This window comes from Alosa pseudoharengus, unplaced genomic scaffold (genome assembly GCF_046254945.1).
Source record: "Alosa pseudoharengus isolate Yale_2024_CS ecotype anadromous, Long Island Sound unplaced genomic scaffold, YU_APseudo_1.1 YU_APseudo_1.1_scf_10, whole genome shotgun sequence".
Lineage (NCBI taxonomy): Eukaryota > Metazoa > Chordata > Actinopteri > Clupeiformes > Clupeidae > Alosa > Alosa pseudoharengus.
In genome coordinates this window covers 32,062,805-32,084,911 of record NW_027468565.1, presented here as the reverse complement: position 1 = coordinate 32,084,911, position 22,107 = coordinate 32,062,805, and the positions used below count along the sequence as shown (strand labels likewise).

Below are 22,107 nucleotides of genomic sequence, written 5' to 3'. Positions count from 1 at the left end.
GAGAGAGAGAGAGAGAGAGAGAGAGAAAGAAAGAGAGAATGCAGAATATGACATCTCTTCTCTAGGACATTGTGTACACTTGTTCTACCAACAGACTGAAGGCAGACTTCCAATAATTCACCTGCAGGGGGCAACACTTCAATTCAAAGTTGCTTTATTAGCATGACTGTATGGGAGCAGTGTTGCCAAAGCTATTGTTGATAGTAACATACAACATAGCATAAATAATAATAATAAATTCACTAAAAAAGTGAATACATAAGAAGGGGGGGGGGGGGTACATCAGTATGGGGGTGGGCCATTCTCACATCAACACATTCTCCGCAGACTATTACATAACATATGTTTTGTGGATGAGAGGGTGGATTCAACAGTTTGACGTGAGAAAATCAGTAACAAAATGCAATTTGCAATATTATATAAATTGCAATATTATTTGGAATTGCGGTGGCAACATGACAAAAATGGAAAATAATTCACAATCAGATGTGAGTCGCGTTTTTAGACGCCAATGCGTTTAAGTACTTTCCCTTTAAGGGTGTCACAGTGATTTGCGTGCGATCAGCCATTTCCGTCGTTATTCCCAGCCGGCAGCGTCAGTCAACGCACAAATCGCGGACTTTCCTTATTAAAACAAATAAATTACTAACACAACTATTTAGGGTAGGTGCTTGGCATATGGACAAATGAATTAAATGTTCCTTAAGTAAAAAATATACGTAATACCTTTTGAATAAAGTACCCACGTTACAAATCAGCATGATATCAGGCGTACCTGAGTTAAAATTAGATTCAAGTCAGGTCTGAAAACATGGGTAACTGCTAACGTTAGCGAGCTAGCCTGCTATCAAGCTCTCGTGTTGTCTAGTCCTGTCAGCCGAGATGCTTTAACTGGTGTCCGTGTTTAGATCATAGTATATCCTGTTGGCGAGGTATGTGAATATATCTCTCGTCCAGTTATGTTAGCGAAAACAGTTAAGCTATTTAACTCTCAATGTTTCACCTTCCCAAGGCTAACAAAATGACTAACAAATATGGTTGGGTAGATGCTAGCTCTTTTGCTAGTTAGCATTAGCTGACGGTACTTTGTCAAAAGTGTTTGCTGGGCCCAGTGGTTAGCCTCTTGCTAAAAGGGTATAAACAGCTTGAGGATAATTCGATTTTGCATATGATTTATGTATTTATATTGTGATGTCAGGTGTTTCTGTTGCACCGTATGCACTGCTTCGAGTGTGTAAGTAAAAAATAGCGCACGTTCAACTACACGCAAATTTTAGCTAGCGTTAGCAGTCTGGGTACATCGAACCTAGCTGTCCTCGAACTGACCCGTATGACAACAAATTTGTTTTGTTTTGTTGACACGCGCCTCAACCACAAACTTGTTTGATTTCTTTACAATTGTTTAATTACTGGTAAAGGCAATGCCCATGTTAGTTGGTAGGTATAGTTACAATAATCACACTAACAGTACTAGATGTTAGCTTGTTATCCCAAGAGTTATGAAAGACCAGAAGTGTAGTATTCAAAGTAACGTTTATTGTTGTGTAAACGTAACAGACTATTCATTACATCAAATGACCCAGTAGTTCTCAATATCTTTTTCTACCTCGGATTTTATTGACAGATGCACACCATAGGTTGATGACCAGCAGTTTGACAATAGACAAGTAGAACTAATGCATACAATCTCCTTATTGTAGTGGCCGTTGTCACCCAGACTGGTGAAATAGTGCAGCGAAGGTTTTCTGATGAGTAGCTATGGACGAGGAGGACAGCCAGGACGAGCTGATCAACCGAAATGCTTCCCATGGCAAGGGCAAGCGACCGGCAACTTCTATTATTTCTGACGGTTAGTTCTTCAGTCCTGGTGGGTAGACCTTCTCATCAGGCCCATTTAACAGCTATGGTCATAAAATAATCTATGAACAGTTCTCCATTTTTGCTCTCTCTCAGTCATGTTAAGAGAAATATTCGTGAGTGGTTTGAGGCCTCTGTGTTAAATGACTCCTTGCCTTCTTTTCAGAGGACAATTCTGATGAGGGGGAAGAATCGGAGGAGGAAGAGACTGACAGTGAAGGGAGTGATGAAGACGAGGAAGATATCCTTGATGGAGAAGTAGATGAGGAGGATGAGGACGACAGTGATGGTATGAGACAGCTGCAAGCAGCTGAGATTCTTTTGCATTGCCACATTAGTACATTATTAGAAATGATTAGTGAAACCTGCCAACTAACAACACAGTGAAAGTATACCTATCCTTTTTACCTTGAGGTGCGATGATGTGTTTAGTAGACACAGTGTAGATAATAATAATAATAATAATAATAATAATAATAATACATTTTATTTAAAGCGGCTTTCATGACACCCAAGGTCACTTCACAAACAAAAAGGTTGTTAAAATTATAGTCATCTCATAACATGAAAATTAAAGTAAAAGTCAGTCAGTCCAGTGCAGGTGCCCCAGCCAGTTGCGCCACAGCTGGGGCCTGAAACGTATTCTGTAGGCAACTGGAATCCAGTGCAGTTGCATAAGCAATGGTGTTACATGGCTAGTGGATTTGGAGCCCATTATAATCCTAGCTGCAGAATTCTGAATCAGTCGGAGCCGATGGAGTAGCTTATTAGGGATTCCAGACAAGATAGTAGTCAAGGCGGGATGTCACATAGGCATTTACAAGGACTTCTGCACTCTGCTGAGTGAGCACTGGGCGAAGCCGTGCAATGTTCCTTAGATGGAAAAAGGCACTTCGAGACATTCTGTTTATGTGCGCACTAAATGAAAGTGCATTGTCCAGTATGACACCAAGGCTCTTGACCTGGTTGGAGCAAGCCATCTACACAAAGGGTGAAAGGTTCCATCTTAGCAAGAGCTGATTTGGAGCCAACCACTAGCAGCTCAGTCTTACTGCTATTCAGCTTCAGGTAGTTTTGTGTCATCCACAAGTGTATGTCATGGAGGCAGGCAGTAATTGCAGCTGGCGGAAGAGTGGCAGTGGGTTTTGTAGATAAGTAGAGCTGGGTGTCGTCAGCATACCGCTGCAGTCAATGCCTCAATTATAAGTTTTCTTTCCTCATACAGCCATTAATGTACTCTCTCTTCCTCGCCAGTTGAGGAGGTTGGAAATGAGCTGGAGGGGGCAGTTGGGGGAACTGCTGTGGATCTGGCTGGCCTAAGCTCAGACGAGGACTCAGAGAAATGCCCCATCTGCCTCAACTCCTTCCATGAGCAGCCTGTGGCCACGCCTGAGAGCTGTGAGCACTACTTCTGTCTGGACTGCATTCTGGAGTGGTCTAAGGTGCGTCTCCCCACCTCACTCACGAGCCTCTCACATAACCAGTCCAAGCAACACTATGCCCATGTGGAAATGCTGTGTGTGGTGGGGTGTCTTCATTATTAACCAGGAATAATATAATATTCATTAACCCTTTGTCCGAGTTTGATTGTAATCATTTTCTTGATTTGTTTTTAGAAGATGTTTGAGAACATCTTCTGATGCATGATATTTGTCAGCTGTGCTATAGCCTTTGTAATAGAGTTAATAGCATGGACATTGTTAAATGTTTTGAATTTATATCATGACCATTCAAATAGTTTACACTACTGTTTTCCTTTCTTGTCAGAATGCAAACTCCTGCCCAGTAGACAGGATAGTCTTCAAGACCATCTGTCTAAGGAAATGTTTTGGAGGGAAAGTTCAGAAAGCTGTAAGTATTTGTTGGTTTATATACAGTTCTGATGTCTTCAGATAATCAATTTAGGTAACGAGATGAGGTAATTGGTTATTTATTGTGTGAGATGGTAAACAGACCAGAATCAGTAGAATGATCATGGGGGAAAGCCTACCCCTCATTTCCACCAATCAGAGGCGTCCCAGAGGCAACATCCATAGACAATAGACTTGGTGCATATTTGAAGCGAAGCAGACTATCTGGGACACTTCTAGAATGTGCCACTGCACAGCTGGTGGAAAAGGAAACCAGTGTGGTGGCAATTAGCTTTGTCAACATTTTGTAGACATTTTCCAGAGCATGAACCTCCTCCTGTCAGTGGTGGGATAGAAGAATGTTGTTATAGTTTCGGGGACAGGCTTACGACTCCTACACACAGTTGCGTGCGTTGCAGTGCTGGAGACACATCCCAATCACTTTGCATGGGCTCACGTCATCCGTTGTCAAACTGAATTGTGGGTCAGTTGCGTCACGTTTCTCCCGTCGCTCGTGTTAAGAAGTTCAGCTGTTGCTGCACCGACAGACGGCACCGGCCAATCAAGCCAATCGACGGACGGCACCAACCAATCAAATTGCGGTTATACTTCAAGTCATTTGCATAGCTACCATCGGGAACACCCACTGGCATGCTTTGACGGAACACAACTGTGTGTAGAAGCCCTTATTCCAGTAGCAAGGGCTGTGTTTTTTACAGTGGACTTACAGAATGGACAGTCAGCGGATGATGAGATATTCCCTGCATGTGACAAAAAGTGTTATGACTTAGAACTCGCTTAGAATCGCTTACAGTACCTTTAATTAGGAACGATAACTATAACAACATTAGCGTCCACACTGACCAATGATGAGGAAAGTTACTTCTTGTGTTGATGAATGTGATGTCTAAAATTTGATGGATTCTGATTGGCTGTCAGCTTTTTCTCAGAATCTGACAATGATCCCCAGTGATCTCGTTCATGTCATTATTGTTATATTTTATGTGTGGACTTTTTTGCTGTTATCACTATAGTTATTGTTCTTGGTGTGAACAGCCCTTAATTCAGTATTGACATGAACTGAACTTCATCTTTTCTTCATTGTGTTTACGACATTGTTTGGCATGATTGATTACTCATAGTTGAAAACAGGAACTATCCTGTTCAGAATGTACAATAACTGAATCTCATGCCATCCAACAATCAAGAGACAGATGTCATACGCCTAACGGGAAATATGTATTATAATGTGTAAAACATTTAGTTTTCATTATAAAGGCCTATATATTTTATTTATATGGCATCCTTTGTGCATCAGCCTTGCTTTCTTAAGTCTGACTGGTTGTCAGTCAGACTCAAAGAAAACATTTATTAGCCTCCCTTTAATCAGAGGTGTAGACTCACTGTGTTCACCTTCATAAACAATAAATGGTGGATTTGGGGTTTGTGTATGTGCTTGTTTATATGTCATGTGCGTGTGTGCATGCTTGTGTGTGTGTGTGTGTGTGTGGGTTTGTGTGTGTGTGTGTGTGTGTGTGTGTGGGTTTGTGTGGGTGTGTGTGTGTGTGTGTGTGGGTTTGTGTGTGTGGGTTTGTGTGTGTGTGTGTGTGTGTGTGTTTGTGTTTGTGTGTGTGTAGATCACTGTCCAGAAGCCTATAAAGGCTGGTCAGGAGGAGCAGGTGGATCTGGACCTGGAGCAGACCAGCTGTGAGGTGTGTGGTGGTAGCGACCGTGAGGACCGGCTGCTGCTGTGTGATGGCTGTGACGCCGGGTGAGTGACTCGCTCCACTGCCGTTAATCTTCTTTCCTGCTGTCACTCATACACTCCAGGCCATAGGTATTAGAAAGCTAGATACCGCATTGTCCGTCGAGTTCTATTAGGAGGCATCGTAAACGCGGCCGCCATATTGGTGGGGGCAACACGTTTACTGTCTATGGGCAACACTTGCCGGCAATCAGAGACACACACAGAGATTTCCAGTCAGAGTCACATGCTCCTCCATTGGCCTCCAGTGATTGTTGCCCCCACCAAGATGGCGTCGCTATTTACGTACGTTCTGGAGCCCAATGAGGTATCTAGCTTTCTAATATCTATGCATCAGGCCCTGTGCAGCCTTCCTCATCCATACAGGAAATGACTTACATCTGTGTGTATCAAATTTGTTAGATCCCCTCCAGGGAGTTGTGCAGTAATGTAAGAGAGTGAAAAGACTGTTCCGTAATCCGTAGAGTAATTGCTTCTGACAGGAAAGAGACACAAGGGTTACAAAATGTTCTTCACAATACTCATCTCTCATCTCATCTGTTGTCTGTGGGGATGTTTTGATAGGAACAGGTCTGTGATGTTAAAAGTGTTGCAAGATGCTAAATGATTTATCAGACATGCTGGAAAAAAACATCTTGAGAACAAATCTCACTGTGAAATAATAATTCCTACAGTACATGTGTCATAGTTTTTTTGCGAACGCTTTTGTCCAGAGCAACTTACAGAATATGAACAAAATAGTTTGTTTTGTTTTCAAAAGACTGGACTATTGAGATTCAGATGATTTGGTACTATCAGGGTTCAAAGTTTCAGTCTTATTTCAGACTAGACAGAAATGTTCCTTGCTCACCACTCGGTGGCCCTATCGCAACGCATTTTGGGCACTTATCAGGCATTTATTTCGGGCAGTACTGCACGTGCACAAGGCTATACAACACCAACCTCACTCCAGCTGCGACATCACAACTCATGATTGGCACGATGTATTCAGAACATACCACACAATTGGCACAATGTATTCACTTTGGCAGCGTAGGGGCCAGAATATGTGTAGACAACTGCCATCTTGGCATTACGAAATAACATCATACATTTCTATGGGAGATTCTTTGAGTGCTGTCTCTCCTCATTACAAAGTCTCTTTCTATTCCCTCTAAAATGCTTACCTGTAAAGTCTTCCCCCGTGGTGGCAGGTACCACATGGAGTGTCTGACCCCTCCACTGGACACCGTGCCTGTGGAAGAATGGTTCTGCCCAGAGTGTGCTGCCAACAACCGCAACTCAAGTAAGTATATGGAAAATAAAATTTGCTAATGCAGTGTGATCATAACATTTAGCACAGTATTATTTTTATATGCTCTCACATATCGTGTGATGGAATCTGAAGCATGATTTTTATAATGGGTTCATACCGAATACATATACGTACATTTCAGTACATCGGGGTGCCCCCTTGACATGGCTTCAAAAAGTAATATAGTTGACATAATAGTCACTTTGGACAACAGTGTCTGCTAATGACCCAGGTAATTTGCTTGGAAATCAGCAAAGCTAACTACTGTACCACCGATGCAGTGGTCATAATGGGACGTGTCCTATTACTGAATTACGTAACTGTTGTGGATCCTTAGCAATAGTGCCAATTTTATCGCCATAGAATTCTCTATCAATTGTCATGTTGATAAAATGTACCTTCACTTTTGTCTCAAAATATGCCGTGTTAAGTCGTTAATATTTTGGAAAAGGTTTTGAAAAGTTCTTGAATTTGATGTTGAAGAAAGAGTGGGATGAACTAGAACTAGAGCTGCCTCCACTTATCCAGCAAGGTTCCTCTTTGACTCCGCTTGTTACCATTGTTTCAGGAGCTGCTCCTGACAGTGAGGAGGAGTCTCTGTCTATCGCCCGACCAACCACAAGCCGATCGCATCCACCCGCCGCGCGGCCCATGCGCGCCATCGCCCGCACGCAGCAGAGTGAGCGGGTCCGGGCCAGTGTGAACCGCCACCGCATCACCCAGGCACGCACCGCAGCCTCTGCACGTGCCGCCGGCAACGGACAGGTTTGCATGACGCTTTTGCTGCTTCCCCAACTAGTCTCTAACTCCACTAACTGGCTCAGCAACTCACTGGGCTGGGGTGTTCGTTTGTACTGCCCTAAGGTCAGATGCAGTAGAGCGCCTGTTTGAGTCTGCACCCAGAGGAGATTCGATTTGGTTTTACAGTCTGTTGTTGTTGTTGTTGTTCTTGTGTTCTGGAAAAGAGCTCACTGTAGTATAGTTACTTATAGTGAAAACCACTAATGTTTGGAGAATGTATTAAAATTCTCCACTGGAAGTTTAGATGTGCTTTTAGAGAGTTTACTTTTCAATAACAAATTGGAATTGCTTAGAATTGCATATGGAGTGATCTGGAGTGTGTTGAATGGATTCTATGATCATGGGAGCTTGTGTGTTCAATTGCATAGATGTTTGTGACCGTCAGCACCTTGACCCTCCTATGTGAGTTTAGTCTATTGATAATTGTTCTGTAATATGTTGATGTACATGGCATGTGCATGACTGGTGTAATATGGCATGGAGAGTGATGTGTGTTGGTGTGTGCAGTTTACACCCAGGTACCGGATTCAGTCTACCTGGCTGGATGAGACCATCAATGCTGTGGTGGCTGGTCTGAGCACAGCTGTGTACGTGCGTGACCTCACCCCGCGGCCCGCCCGTCGCAGGAGGAGAAGGAGGACAGGTGAGTCTCTGTTGTGTTCTATGAGTCTCTGTTGTGTTCTATGAGTCTCTGTTGTGTTCTATGAGTCTCTGTTGTGTTCTATGAGTCTCTGTAGTGTTCTATGAGTCTCTGTAGTGTTCTATGAGTCTCTGTTGTGTTCTATGAGTCTCTGATCTGTTCTGCATCAAATGACTGCTCTTAATTTGAGCTTTTTTGTGATGTCCTGTTGGTGTTGTTGAGTTTTTACAGTAGTATTGCAGTAGTTTTGTTCATCCTTTTCAGCTTTTAGTCGGCGGGATAGAAATGCAGGATTTGGGGGGGGTTTATGATCTGCACCCACACCACCCATTAGGAGATCCAATCCGCCTCATCCCAAAATATGCATTAAACATAGACCCAAAACCGACCTATGAATATGTGATAATGTTTCCTTATTTTACAAGAACAAATAAGAGCCCTTTTCAATTAATGGGACAATCCTATCTAGCTTAGTAATTTCATCTGGACACACTCCTCACATTTCTTATCTCTCTTGCTGGTCATCAAAAAAGTTTTGGTGGTGTAATCTGAACAAGATCTACTGGATAGGCTGGCACTTAAGGAAAACACAATCCTACTTTAGCCTAATAGGCTACAAAGCCTAGCAATTCACAAGCAATTCTGAACATGGATATTTACAACACTGCTATATATGTGATTTTGACCCGACCCATCCACAATATTATCTGGACATCTTACCCGAACGCAGGTCAACCAGCGGGTTATGGGTTGACCCGTGCAGCACCACTGAGTAATTTAACTGCTTTCCTTTTCCAGTGAAGCGCAAGAGCACCAAAAGTGGCAAGTCCTGTGATGGCGATGGTAAAAAAGGCAAAGCTACAGGAACCAGGGTGAAGAGGAGAAAACGGCGAGTTAGGAGGACCAAGTCCAGAAGGAAACTGGTGAGCAACTTTTGCTTAGTAGCAAAGGAACTTGTATGAAAAAAATAGCAGCAGTGCTCTGAAGGTGAATATCTGTTGTTTTTTTTGTGTGTGTCTAGGCCTGTCGCGATATTCAATAAATCAATTAATCGCATGATAATTAAAATTAGCTCGATAATTTTTCTGGCCGCGATAAATGCCATTTGCTTGTTTGTTTTCCTCGTCTCTCTCTCTCCCTCTCTCGGGTCCTTAGAGTAACGATGAGTGAACCCTCATATCAGTCACTTGTCAGTCGCATGGTGTGTGGGGAGGCGGGACTACTGGCGTATCCTACCACAGAGTGCAGCTAAAAAGCCGCGTGAGAAGTATACCGGTAGGCACTAGGCAGAGAGAAAGCTAGTTGCGAGTTCCAGTAGGCTACGCCTAATAAAGACAAAAAAGATGGAATTGTTTCTAAGCCAAACGCGACAGCTGCAGTGTGGGAGCATTTCGGATTTAAACCGAATGCCCGTGGTGAACCACTGAACGCGTGCGAGTCGGTGTGTCGCATTTGTTGGAAAACAGTCGCAATTAAAAGCGGCAACACAACAAACATGCATATGCATCTAAAACACAATCATCCGCTGCAGTTTTCCCAGTTGGGGGAAAAAAAACACAACAAGTGGGCCGTCTTCCTCTTCCCGAGGAAAATTCTCAGAACGACAATATTATCGCTTATCGCAATCATTTCTGAGACAATTTATCGTCCAGCAAAATTTGTTATCGTGACAGGCCTATGTGTGTCTTTGTTCTAGTTGTTAAAACCAGAAAAAATGTACAAAAACTAACTGTAGAATGCACAGGGATTTTGATTGTCTACATCATTGTGCCTTCAGGAATGTAGTCATTGCATTATATTTACATTGCATACACATCACTTTTCTGTAACAAAAGACACACATAATACTAATGGTTCGCAAATTATACCAGACCTTACGACCAAAACTCCATCTTATCTTGTACTATACTTGACAAGTTGTACCCAGATAGCAAAGGGGCGTTGAATCCACGTTTGTTTGAAGCGGCGGAGGTTGATTCAACGTGGATTCAACGCCCCTGTGCTATCAGGGTAGTATGATGTTTATCTGCCTTTCAGAGTCTTGATGATCATTTCATTAAGCATACTCAACACGTTTTTTTTCCAGGTTGCTAAAAAGCAGCCCACCTCACGTGGACGCATCGCCCGTAATCTAGGGATCAAGAAGGCCAAGAACGGTTCCTCGCTCCCCTCGGTCTACCGTCCCTCAGAGACCACGCTGGGCAGCATGCGGGCTGACATCGGGGCCGCCTCTCTGTCCATCTACGGGGACCCGTACGATCTGGACGACTTTGATCAAGTGTATGTTAACAACACTGGAACAACAGCATCACTTGTCAAAGTTAGCCTGAAGTGCTGTATCCAAATGGGAATAGTTTATTCATGAAACACCCATACTTAGTATAAGTTATGGGTGTAGTAATAGTATGTAGTAATAGTATTACATTTAAGTTGAATTGGTCCCCTATTGCACTGTAGTTTGAAAGTTACTCCTCATGAGTAAGTTTCTTTGGATAAAAGCGTTAGTTAAAGAATAAATGTAAATGTAATGTGAGTGTGTCCAATGCTGCTGTGTGTGTGCAGTGAGGAGGAGGAGCCTGCCCCTGTTGCCCCATCCCTGCTGGAGCTGAAGCGCCGGGGCCTGTCCCGATCCGCCATGCGCTCTCACCAACCTGTGGCCAGACCTGTGGCTGCAGGCATGTCCAGGTAGAGCCACACATACCGGCAATTCCCAACTAATAGCCGCGCCGTATAGACCCTTTCAAAAGAGTTCAGCATCATAGTTGGCCCCACAAGGCTTCCGTTTTAACATTCCATATGTTATCTTAGTGCAGAGGAAGTAGATTGGGAACCAAATAGAACGTTCAAGCATTGTTTTTGTTTTTATTGTTGAAAGGGTCTATACATTTCTTCAGCTATGTATGCAGTATGTTTTTTTGTTTCTTTTAACTTGCATAAAACACTGTCCTGCGGCTTATACACAATGCGGCTAATACATAGGAAATTACTGTACACATGCTCTCACACACGCACACACACACATGCACACGCTCTCATGCATAATGCTACTTAACTTAAGTCCACAAACAACATTAAGCCTGAATCTGTGTAATGGTGTTGGGCTCTTTCAGACTAAGATGTGTGAGGGGGGTACTGTAGCGCAACAGGTTACAGCCCATACAACCCGATCACAGCCCATCTCTCTCTCTCCCACTTACTTCCTGTCTCTTTTCACTGTCATATCTGAAGAAAGGCAAAAGCCCCAAAAATATACTTAAAAAAAAAAAAGGAGTAAGACATTTGGGTCATTCTGTGCCAGACATAATCCAGGAAAATGGTTGCCGCACCATCTCAGAGTTTTAATATATAATGTTTAAACTTAGAACTTTCTGGCCACCACTCGTTTGTCCAGTTCCTTAGCTACAACACCACCATCTCCCCATACAAATGTAAAGCATAAATACATCCAAGTAGAGTTTCTTGAAAAGCTGACACAGGCTGTTCTTGTTCTGCAGGCGTGGCCTGAGTATGCCTCAGGGGGAGGAGGTGGCAGAGGCGGCCCCGGTCCCTGACCTACTGGGCAGCATCCTCTCCAGCCAGAGCATGCTGATGATGGACAGCTCTGACGTGGTCATCAACAGAGACGGCACCCTCAAAGCTATCAAAGCCGGTTAGTCATTCTGTCAATCTTATCATCTTGATGTTAGTGTTATGTTTGATACTGTCATCAATCACTTGATATCTTCGTATGACGTGATGTGATATTGCTCAGGGAAAAAGAAACCTGAAAGTGCATGTTTTTGCTGTAGTGATTTAAAATCCTTACTTTTATAAAAGTAGTGACTTCCTGTGCTCTGAAATAACAGAGAGGTGTTACAGTGTGCTTAATTTTTGATTCAGAGCAGGCATGCATTTCCATTCTTACTCTATATATGTTTATATTGGTCCCGCAGTGAGTGTTGAATCACCAAAATCCACGCCTACTCGGAGCGGCAGCGTGAGTGAAGGTGGTCCAAGTCACTTCCTGCCCAACGGGGAAGCCGATCTTTCGCAGTTCCCTCACAGTAGCACCTCTCCACCTCACAGCTCCGCCGCAGGCCCCATCCTCCCTCCTCTCACTCCGGCCTCGTCGCCCGGTCTCCGGTCTCCTTCCGCTCATACGCACTCCAGCCTACACCCGCCCGGCCTCATCCCCAGGCCCGGCTTCTCTCAGGGCTCAGTCGCGTCTCCTGGCCCCAGAAACGCCCACGCTCACACTCACCCTCGGTCATCCAGCAGGGATAGGGTGGACAGACACAGGGAAGACGGCCCACCAGCATCCAAAAAAGCCCCTCCCAAGCCCGTGTGGGTGGATGTGTCTGTGTTACCTAGGATACCAAAAATCAGGCGAGACGGCAGTGGTGGCAGTGGCCAGGCAGAGAGCAGTAGCAGTAGCACTAGCAGCCGCAACAGGTGCAGCAGCGGCGGCAGCAGTAGCAGCAGTAGTAATGGCTTCCCAGACGCCCTCCACAGCCTCACAGGAAACCAGGTGCGGCAGCAGACCGCCGACCAGCAGGGGGCGAGCTCAGGCCAGCAGGGTAGAACCACAGAGGCACCCAAGCAGAGGCCAGAGCGGGTGGGGGCATCGTCGTCGTCATCATCGACGTCGTCATCTTTCACCAGCTTGAACTCCTCATCTGCTATGTCTTCCTCTACCTCCTCTTTTTCTTCTGCCAGCTCTTCGGGAGCATCATCATCGTCCTCAGTGAGCTTTCGCATCAACGCCAGTGGGAGTTCATGGCAGTCCCGAAGGTTATCTAACCCCTTAGATCCAACGCAAACGGGGACACTGAAGAAACAACAGGGCAAACCCATAATACTCTTCTCAAAACCTAACAGCAAAGACACTTCAGCCAAGCCAGATGTGTACGACCCTTCGAACCCCACAAACTCTAACTCGGACTCGGACTCAGACAGTGAGAGACCCGGATTTTGGCTGAAGAAGCCTAGGTTATTACGCAAAGAGGGAGCTAAGGATGAAGTGAAAAAAGAGCCTCTGGAAGAAGTTTCGGTGAAGGTCGAGGATCACATAGGCACTGCTGTTCAGATGAAGAACGAGCCTGAGTCAGAAGATGATGATCACGATTATGAAGACATGTTCGCAAACATATCTGAAGTACCAGAACACCCTGAACAACTCTGTGAAATTCCTCAGGTGATCAACTGCAGTAACACTCCTGACAACAATCGGGAGAAAGAGGAAGCCCACCAGCACACCTCTGTACCCAGCTCCCCTTCCAGCAGCAGCTCTAGCTCCAGCTCCAGCTCCAGTTCGGATCCCTCACCCAGTCACACCAACACCAGTGACCAGAAGGTCAAGACGGAGGTCAAATCAGAGCCCGAGGATGGTGCACGCCCCGACAAATCAAAGTCGCCCTCTAGGAGCCATGGGCCGGCACAGGATCATCAACTGCCCCCTGCAAACAGCTCTGACAGTGGAAGTGGAAGGAGGGGAGAAGAGGTGCGGAGGAGCGACCAGCGGTCCTCCTCCAGGGAGAGGAAGAAAGGGGACAGCCCAGCCCCAAAGGCTTCAGAGCGGAAGAGGAGGCACTCACGCTCTCGGTCAGGCTCCCGATCCAGGGACAGGCGGCGGTCACGTTCGCGATCTCGAGACAAAAGGCGTTCTCACTCTCGATCTCGTTCTCGATCTAGAGAGAAGAGGAGATCCCACTCGCGATCACGTTCGAGGTCGAGAGATAAGAGGAGGTCGCGATCGAGATCCCGAGAGAAAAAACACACAAGTTCCACATCACATTCTCGATCAAGGGACAAACGACACTCGCGCTCTCGTTCGAAGGACAGAAGGCGATCTCGATCGCGTTCCCGATCCAGAGAAAAGAGGCGTTCACGCTCCAACAGTGCAGAACGAAGGAGGAGACACCGCCAGGATAACCGAGAAAGGAATGATGGCAGAGTCAACCACAACCAGAGACGCGTCCAAAACAGGAGGCACAGTCGATCTCGATCACGCTCAAGGTCCAGATCCAGGTCCAAGTCTTCTTCCAGGGAAAGAAGGAGGAGGAGGACTCCCTCTCCTCCTTCTTCGAGGTCAAAGGAGCGAGCAAGTGAAGTTAGATCCAAAGACAGAAAGAGACCTCGGTCAAGATCACGATCCAGGGAGAGGAAGAAAGGAGAGCCATTTTCACAGGGCACTCACCTGAAAGACAGAGGCCTCCAAAAAAAAACATCATCTACATCCTCATCTTCGTTGTTATTGTCGTCCTCCTCTTCCAGAGACCATAAGGACCCTGCTCAGATCTTGCACAAGAGACTGGCCTCAACTGGCACTGCCAAAGAGGAGAAGGCAGCTAAAGACGTGAAACAGGAACTTCCTTTCTCGGTCAAGAAGGAGACGGGGACACAGATTGCTTTCTCAGGGGCTCTCAGGATTGTCAAAGAATTGGAAGACCCTAAGGAGCAGGACAGCAAGCACTGTTTGGCTCTGCTGAAAGAAATCAAGCAGGAAAAACCTTGGTCCCCTCATGTGGGCGAGTCTGAGCAAGAGGACGTGTGTTCTCCTTATGCCTTCAAGCAGGATTTGCTTCACCACAAAGAAATCAAGGAGGAGAGGATTCACCCAACCATACCACTGGACCTTAATCCAGGGAAGTCTTCTCTTGTTGACTGCAGAGTTGGCACCGCTTCTGTTCAGGGAGAGACGATGAAGAGTGAAGTTCAGTCTGCAAGCGTAGCCAAGTCTATCGAAGTGGAGAGCATTTGGCCTGAGGAGGTTCCCCCGCCACCTCCCCCACCCCCACCTCCTCCAGGTACAGACACTCCTGAACACAGTCTGAGCCTTCAGAAAGCCTCTCTGCCACCTCCTCTCAACACCCCCTCTGCCATCATCTCCTCACGTCCTCCAGACCCAGAGGACAAGATGGAGGTCCAAATGGACCTTGTGAAAGAGGAGGAGGAGTCATCAGCCGACGAAGACTTCAATGTGGACTACATGCTCGACAGCCTTTACCTCAAGGAGATGGGAGAGCGGGCGGGTACTGACGGGAGCGGGACAGGTGCTACTTCGGACGCCCTCTCAGAAAAACCGGAAGGCCATGTCACTGTCGTCACTCAGGCCGTGGAAAAGCAGGAAGTGGAGGGCTCGGACAAGCAGGACACGGAGGATGCTGCGGACCTGCTGGGTTCTAAGTCAAAACCTCCAGTCAAGAGGGTCACTTGGAACATACAAGAACCTGATGGGCCTCAAGGAGAGAAAATCAGCAGTGAGTGTCAATGCCTTTAATGCTCATAGACATATCTGCCTTTAATGCTGATAGACATGTCTGCTTTTAATGCTGATAGACATATCTGAGCAACTATGTCACAGTTGCACAACATAAGTATAAGTATAGTATACTTATGCTAACTATGTCACAGTTGCACAACATAGGTGTGCAACTCCTAAACTAGATACAAGTGTTGCCTAATCTATCCTTTCATCTTTTCAAATTCTTTGGTGGATGGCTGAAAGGTTATGACTTCAAATGAATCCTTTTTGGTCATTTTTAATGAGAGACTGTCCTCTTTGTTGTATCTTGTCTCCAGAGCTCGCTCTTTATAAACAGAAGCAGAAACTGGAGGGCGCTAGGAAGGCAGCCAACACCACACAGATGTCTAACCAGGTGAGGTGTTTTTGCCCATGAAACCTTTAAGTAAAAATGATTGCGTGCGAGTGTAAAAAATATTTAGGCACACTGGTGCGAATATCTTCTAACCATGTCAGTGTTTGTCTACAAAATACACCGCAACATTGAAAAACATTACTGGTGCGAACCATAGAATCACGTCACGAATCCAGCATAAAAACTAACTTGGGCACACAAGTGCTCCTGGATTTTTTTTTAGTGTAGAGCCCTGGCATTGGGAGATAAAATGAAAATGGGAATTCTTAGTCCTAAAATTAGCCCTTCAGTAGGGCTTAATCTAAATAGGATACCAGTGAGGATAGCTGTCAAGAAACCGTTCAAGAAAAAAGTGATTAACTAAACCACATTATTGATGAAAAACAAATCTTGAAGTGGATTGCGAAGTTGCTAGCACTGCACTACACAGCATGCTAGCACTGTACTTTGGTGCCACAAATAATCCCCAGTGAGTAGAGTAAACAGATTTTTATCTCTCTATTCTTGACACTACATTGTCCTTCCTGACAGAGTGTTAGCAGCTCCATCCATAGGTAGGTCTCTGTGGGTCTGCAAATAGTAAGTAAGAACACCAGGACCTTTTTAACAGGATATGAGAGGAGAGCTTTCAAAGAAAGGGAAACAGTACTAGGTTTTGTTCTTGTTTGTGGCTAGCCTTTAGATACATCTATGTTTGTGTTTATGTTTGTGTTATTTGGCAGATGCCTAGGAACACCTGCTTTTAAAACTTCCCAAAATTCAGCTATCTGAAACACAATGTTACAACCCAACTCCGAGGTTACGTTCTCTTAATGCTGTACCCCCATCTTCACAGGGCTGTTAAGTAGGGGTGTATAGGTACAGGTGTTCATACCTAACCATTTTGGTACAGGACATTACACCGTAGGTTCAATACAGATGTGTATCGAGTGCAGTCTTTAATAGTAATCAACAGTAGGCTTTTTTGCCTTTGGACCATATTTCAAATTTGAGTTCATACACAAACATTTTAAATGCCAGACCATGTCAATTTAGTCAATTAATTGCAAAAAAACATTTGACACCTTTTCAAAATACTATTTCCGTTGCGCACCAGTAATTTTGTCAGTGAATTAGGCTTGCAGTACCTACAGGCTTACCATACCGACAATTAACTGAACCGTAATTAACCGAGGTGATTTTTGTGAACCATTACAAAACTACTGTTACGTTCTCAGACACTGTGCCTGAATTCATGTGTGGGACAGGCCATTTAAGATGCAAAAATGGATGATAAAATATATAATGGCTTTTCAGAAAACTTCAGGTGCAAAATGTACCCCTGCTTTAAGCCTTCATTCCCCTGATCAAGCCTTCATTGTTATCCACCATCAATTATGTGTTGGGACATCTACCGCCTCCGATTAAGGGAATTTCCCCTTGAACTCGCATGAAACTGAACTCTTTTAGGATTCCTGGGGTAGAAACTGGTTTACCATAAGCCAGTTTCTTACATTTGCGGGCTTATTGCTTTACCTCTTATTGACCATGGGGTGGCAGTATTAACAAGACGCTGTCTGACGATCCTGCTTGCAGCTCTAGCCCTTGGCAGCAGACTGCATGCACACGCGAGGCGGAAGCAATCTAAGTAGCGTTTCAGATAAAACGAAACTTGCACCTGACACAGAAATGGGAAGAGCCTGGCCCTCAGGAATGCTTAATGAAAAAAGAAAAGACATGTGTGTATGTGTGCCTATTCCAGAGAATCTGTCAGCACTGCAGACCACACACAATTCACAAATCTCAAAGCTAAGGAAATGTGACATGTGACAGGAACTGGTTTCAGATATGCTGCTATGTTCGTAACATTTTTAGTTTTCTGAATAAAAAAAAAAAGCATGGTCATGGAAAGTCTTTTTGGTTTTGGTTTCGGTGGATCTACCCATTTGTCTGCTAAACCTACATGCACAGTGAGCATAACACAAATGAAAACAGAACAATTGAAGTTAAAATATAATATTTTAGGAAAATATAATATGTATGGATGTATGTCTGTCCCTTCTGTGTCAACCTGATAACCATAACATTCTTAGCCCCTTGCTCTATCAGTTAATCTACAGGACCACCTTTTAATTGTGATTGTGATTTTGGCTGATCTGGGAACACTGTAAACCTGACCAGTGGTGTGATTAGATTTGCACTTGATCTGACCTGTCTCTCTGTACGTCTGTCATGGTCCCACAGGAAATTGTGGGAGCCAGTGCCGTGACCCCCACCCCCTCCTCAGCCTCCCTGGCCCAAGAGGAAGTACCAGGCTCGGGACAGGGGGCATCTGCTCCTGGAGATGAGGAAGAAGCCTCCCGCAATGACATGGTGAGGAGATGGAAATCCCTGGAATTTTACTTGATGTAGGAGTTAACCACTGGGAAAACTGGGAAAAGCTCAACCGGAGTAATGTTACTCTATGTTGTTATTGGCACAGTCTTCATAATAGGATGGAATATGTGACCTATGCTCTCTTGATAAGGTAAAAGGAACGATACAAAGCGCTTTCACTGGTCAAAGGTTAATCTCTGATCAGGTGTGTTGTTTGTGTTATTTCTTGATGGCGTGTAGCAATGATTCTATTTCAAACATAGTGACCTCACTGATAGAATTTATTTATAGTTGCAGTGGAACACTTCATCCATCCACAATATAAATGATAATGTTGTCACTTATTATAAGTCTCTAAAATGAGACAGGTGAGGCTAAAATTCCATAAATATAGCACAGAGAAAATTGCTTGACTTGACATGCTGAATAATGTATTTAGCCATCAACTGATAGAACACATTAACAAAAAGTTACATAGTTACATAAAAAAACTCAAAAGTATTTACCTATGAAAGACCAAGGTGTAGCAAAAAATAACTTCAAGATTATTTTGGCACAGTATGTCACAATTATATGTATTTGACCAATCAGAGAAAGCCATTTGTTAAATTAATTGCTCAATTCACAGGTAAAGCTTGAAATTCCTCTTGGGGATCAATAAAGTATCTATCGATCTATCGATCTATCGATCTATCTATCTATCTATCTATCTATCTATCTATCTATCTAAAGCATGAACTTGTTTGTGCTGGACTTTTTTCCCCTTAGAAATACTGGTGTGGAAAACCGATCTGTTGACCTTAACAGGCCAACTGATATGGTTTCCCCCACTACAGTTTATCTTAGGAATTACCTATGGCTGTCCCAGAGCGGTCTCTCTGAGCGTGTCTCCTTTGTGTCCCGTCCGCAGTACATGAAGAAGCTTCACATGCAGGAGAGAGCCATTGAGGAGGTGAAGCTGGCTATCAAGCCCTTCTACCAGAAGAGAGACATCACCAAGGAGGAGTACAAGGACATCCTGCGGAAAGCTGTGCAGAAGGTAAGCAAGGGTTTTTTTTTAGTGATGTTTCAGTTACAAGACCAATTTCGCTTGGATATGAAATACATTCACAAAGAAATGATTCTGTAGCCTACATTGTACTTGGAACTTGAAGCATTATTAAATTATTATTTATTAATCTTTACATTAAGAATTGTTACTTTAATATCTGTTTTATTCACACTTCCGGGAAAAAAAATCAAAAATCAAAAAATCTTTTTTTTTTAACCAATCCCTATTAGCACTATAATGCAATTTGTGTACTGTAATTTCCCAACTATTAGCCGAGGTTTATGGTATTAATATGGTTTTGTTTCTTTTAACTTGCATAAATCACTGTCCTGCGGTTTATACACAATGTGGCTAATACACAGGAAATTACTGTAGATTCTTATTATTTAGGTCAACATGTTGCCCTTTTCTCTGTTCAAAGTTGATCATTAAGTGAGACGTTTTGTATGTAATATCCATATATGTGATAATGTTTGTTTTATGACCCTCGTGTTCAGGCAACTTTACAACTTTTGTTCAGGCAATTGTTGACGTCTCTTTTGTTGGCTCTACATTCTAGGTGTGCCACAGCAAGAGCGGTGAAATCAACCCAGTGAAGGTGGCCAACCTGGTGAAGGCCTACGTGGATAAATACAAGCATGCCCGGAAACACAGGAAGCCAGAGGAGGGCACATCCAGCGGAAGTGGGAGTGGAGTTGGCACAGACCAGCCAGAGGATGAAGACTCTTAAGTGCTCTGAGTGATCCCTCCCCACACGAGGACAGGAAGTCTTCTTATTCATACGATCAAATTCTAATTGACCTGTTTGTTTGTTTAATAGGGTTTTTTGTATATCACTGCTCCCACCATATAACCCTGTTGGGTGACTTAAGGGCTTTGAGAAACCATGTCCGCTATTGCATAAGCTCTCCCCCACCTTTCCCCTTTTCTGTGTGTGTGTGTATGTGTGTGAGACGGAGTGTGTGCGTACGTGTGTTCATGCATCTGTTAACACAGGGGTCACAACTGCTTTGTCAGCTGTGTGTGTGTGTGTGTGTGTCTGTGTCTGTGTGTATGTGTAAAGATCCTTAAGAAACACCCCATCTGTACACCATTTGTAAGAAAACCCAATTCATACAATTATAAAAAAATTCTGTAAAATAATACCCCACCGCATGTTGAAGAAATGACAACTGCATGTGATAGCACCACACTTCACACTTAATCCATGCCTTTATAAATGTAAGGAGATCCTGTTTATTACCACAATAACTTTCCCCTTAGTCTCAATGAGAAATGACATGTACCAACTCGTTCTTTTGGTTCCACCTCTTTGGATCCCTAAGGCATAAATGCTCGTGTGGAGCACCGATTGTCTTGCCCATGGTTTACCATCAGTGGATGTAGACTTGTCTGAGCATCTGCTGTGGTTTTTACTTCTCTGGATAAATCACCACCATGTCTAGAAGTCTTTACTCTGCTAGGGTGTCCACATCCAAAGTATGTCTCTGCAGTGTGAGATGAGGAAGAAAAGATGTATTTACTGAGACATTGCAATATCTGGATACGGCTCTGGAAAGGAGATGTTTGTGCTTACCCAAACTGGCCTTTTTTTGAAGCATAGTTTGTGTGCTGGATCTCAACAACAGCAGCTTCACACTGATACTCATGACTATGATCAAGAACACACTTAATCTAGCATAGCTAGGCCAGCAGTGTTCCAACACCCACTATTACTGTTCATATTTTAGTGGACAGCACATTTTATAACTTTTTAAAAAGTAGTTGATTTCTGTTTGTCTTTTCTGTTTGAATAATCTACTCTGGGTGTCTCTTCACTGAATGCATGTATTTCTTTGAGACTTTACTCAATTGAGTGATAACTCAGTCAGAATGTGCAATATTAATTATCTTCACTTATTTAGCATAGCTTTGGTCTTAACAACACTGTTAATCTATCCTAATTGGACATGGTTGCTTTCAGATCAGGAAGAAGTTATGTAAAATTGCCTGTCATTTACATAGGAAATGTCATGTTCAGTTACAGCTCTGTGAGTTGTATCCAACCACCATTTCTCAGCCTCATGTAAAATTGTTCTAACATGTTTCAGGTATATTTCAAGTAGGTAGTTTATTGACCCAGGTTCATTATTAAACCTCAACCTTGAAATGCTAGTTTGAGAGCCTTTTTTGTTTTGTCATTTTAAGCGTGCTGAAAGTACTTTCTGACTGAGATCACCACATCTGGCAGAGTAGTGTATTGTGCAGTTACACTGCATGATTATACAGTCACTAAGTTGTGTGTAAATATGAGAGGTGGGGGTTAGTTGAAGGCCCTTTTATTTCTCTTTTAGCGGTGTCTGTGTTTCCTTTAACATTATTGTGTGGAGGGATTGAGGAGTTTGTGTGGTGTGACTTGAATGTATTTGGTCTTTTTTTTTTTTGTATCTTTTTTTTCCATGAAAGTTTGCCTTTTAGGGCAAAAGTATGAAGATGAGGGAACATGATCATTGTGAGTTAGTAACACCGCGGCCCGTTATGTTTATTTCCTTAGTATTTTTCCTCCTGCTTGATTGGATGAAGATAGAAGTAAATTGTTCCTTTACATTGATTGAATGGTTAATAATTGTACGTAGACTGGGTGTGTTTTGCAGGTGACATTGTTAGTAATGGGGATTTGGATATCCCTACCCAAACATCCAAGGAGTGGTAGCCAGAATGGACTCCCTCCCACCACCCCCTTTTTCTCAAAACTCTGCATCCTCTGCACTCAATTAACAGTGTCTGTACAAACTGCTTGCAACTGGAGGTTCCACCCAAGTGTTTTGTAAATATTTCTTCAATTATGTATTTAATAAAAAAGACATATGGAAACTAC

The 22,107-nt window shown here is 43.8% G+C and overlaps 1 protein-coding gene across 3 annotated transcripts; it reads left to right on the top strand.

Annotated features, from left to right (window-relative positions):
* Nucleotides 1-586: 586 nt before the first annotated feature.
* On the top strand, nucleotides 587-22,106 carry phrf1 (PHD and ring finger domains 1). 3 transcript variants are annotated; one of them, XM_076270186.1, is made up of 18 exons: nucleotides 587-663; nucleotides 1,701-1,849; nucleotides 2,024-2,146; nucleotides 3,112-3,299; nucleotides 3,625-3,708; nucleotides 5,345-5,478; nucleotides 6,666-6,757; nucleotides 7,335-7,531; nucleotides 8,075-8,210; nucleotides 9,006-9,130; nucleotides 10,294-10,487; nucleotides 10,770-10,892; nucleotides 11,702-11,856; nucleotides 12,140-15,445; nucleotides 15,768-15,844; nucleotides 18,068-18,196; nucleotides 19,110-19,238; nucleotides 19,810-22,106. In XM_076270186.1, the coding sequence occupies exons 2-18, from the start codon at nucleotides 1,759-1,761 to the stop codon at nucleotides 19,978-19,980; spliced, it is 5,454 nt and encodes a 1,817-aa protein (XP_076126301.1). In that variant the 5' UTR covers nucleotides 587-663; nucleotides 1,701-1,758; the 3' UTR covers nucleotides 19,981-22,106. The 3 variants fall into 3 exon arrangements, with proteins under 3 accessions (XP_076126301.1, XP_076126309.1, XP_076126317.1); XM_076270194.1 differs by lacking the exon at nucleotides 587-663 and adding an exon at nucleotides 741-932; XM_076270202.1 differs by lacking the exon at nucleotides 587-663 and having other exon boundaries at nucleotides 954-1,849.
* The last annotated feature ends 1 nt before the right edge of the window (nucleotide 22,107 follows it).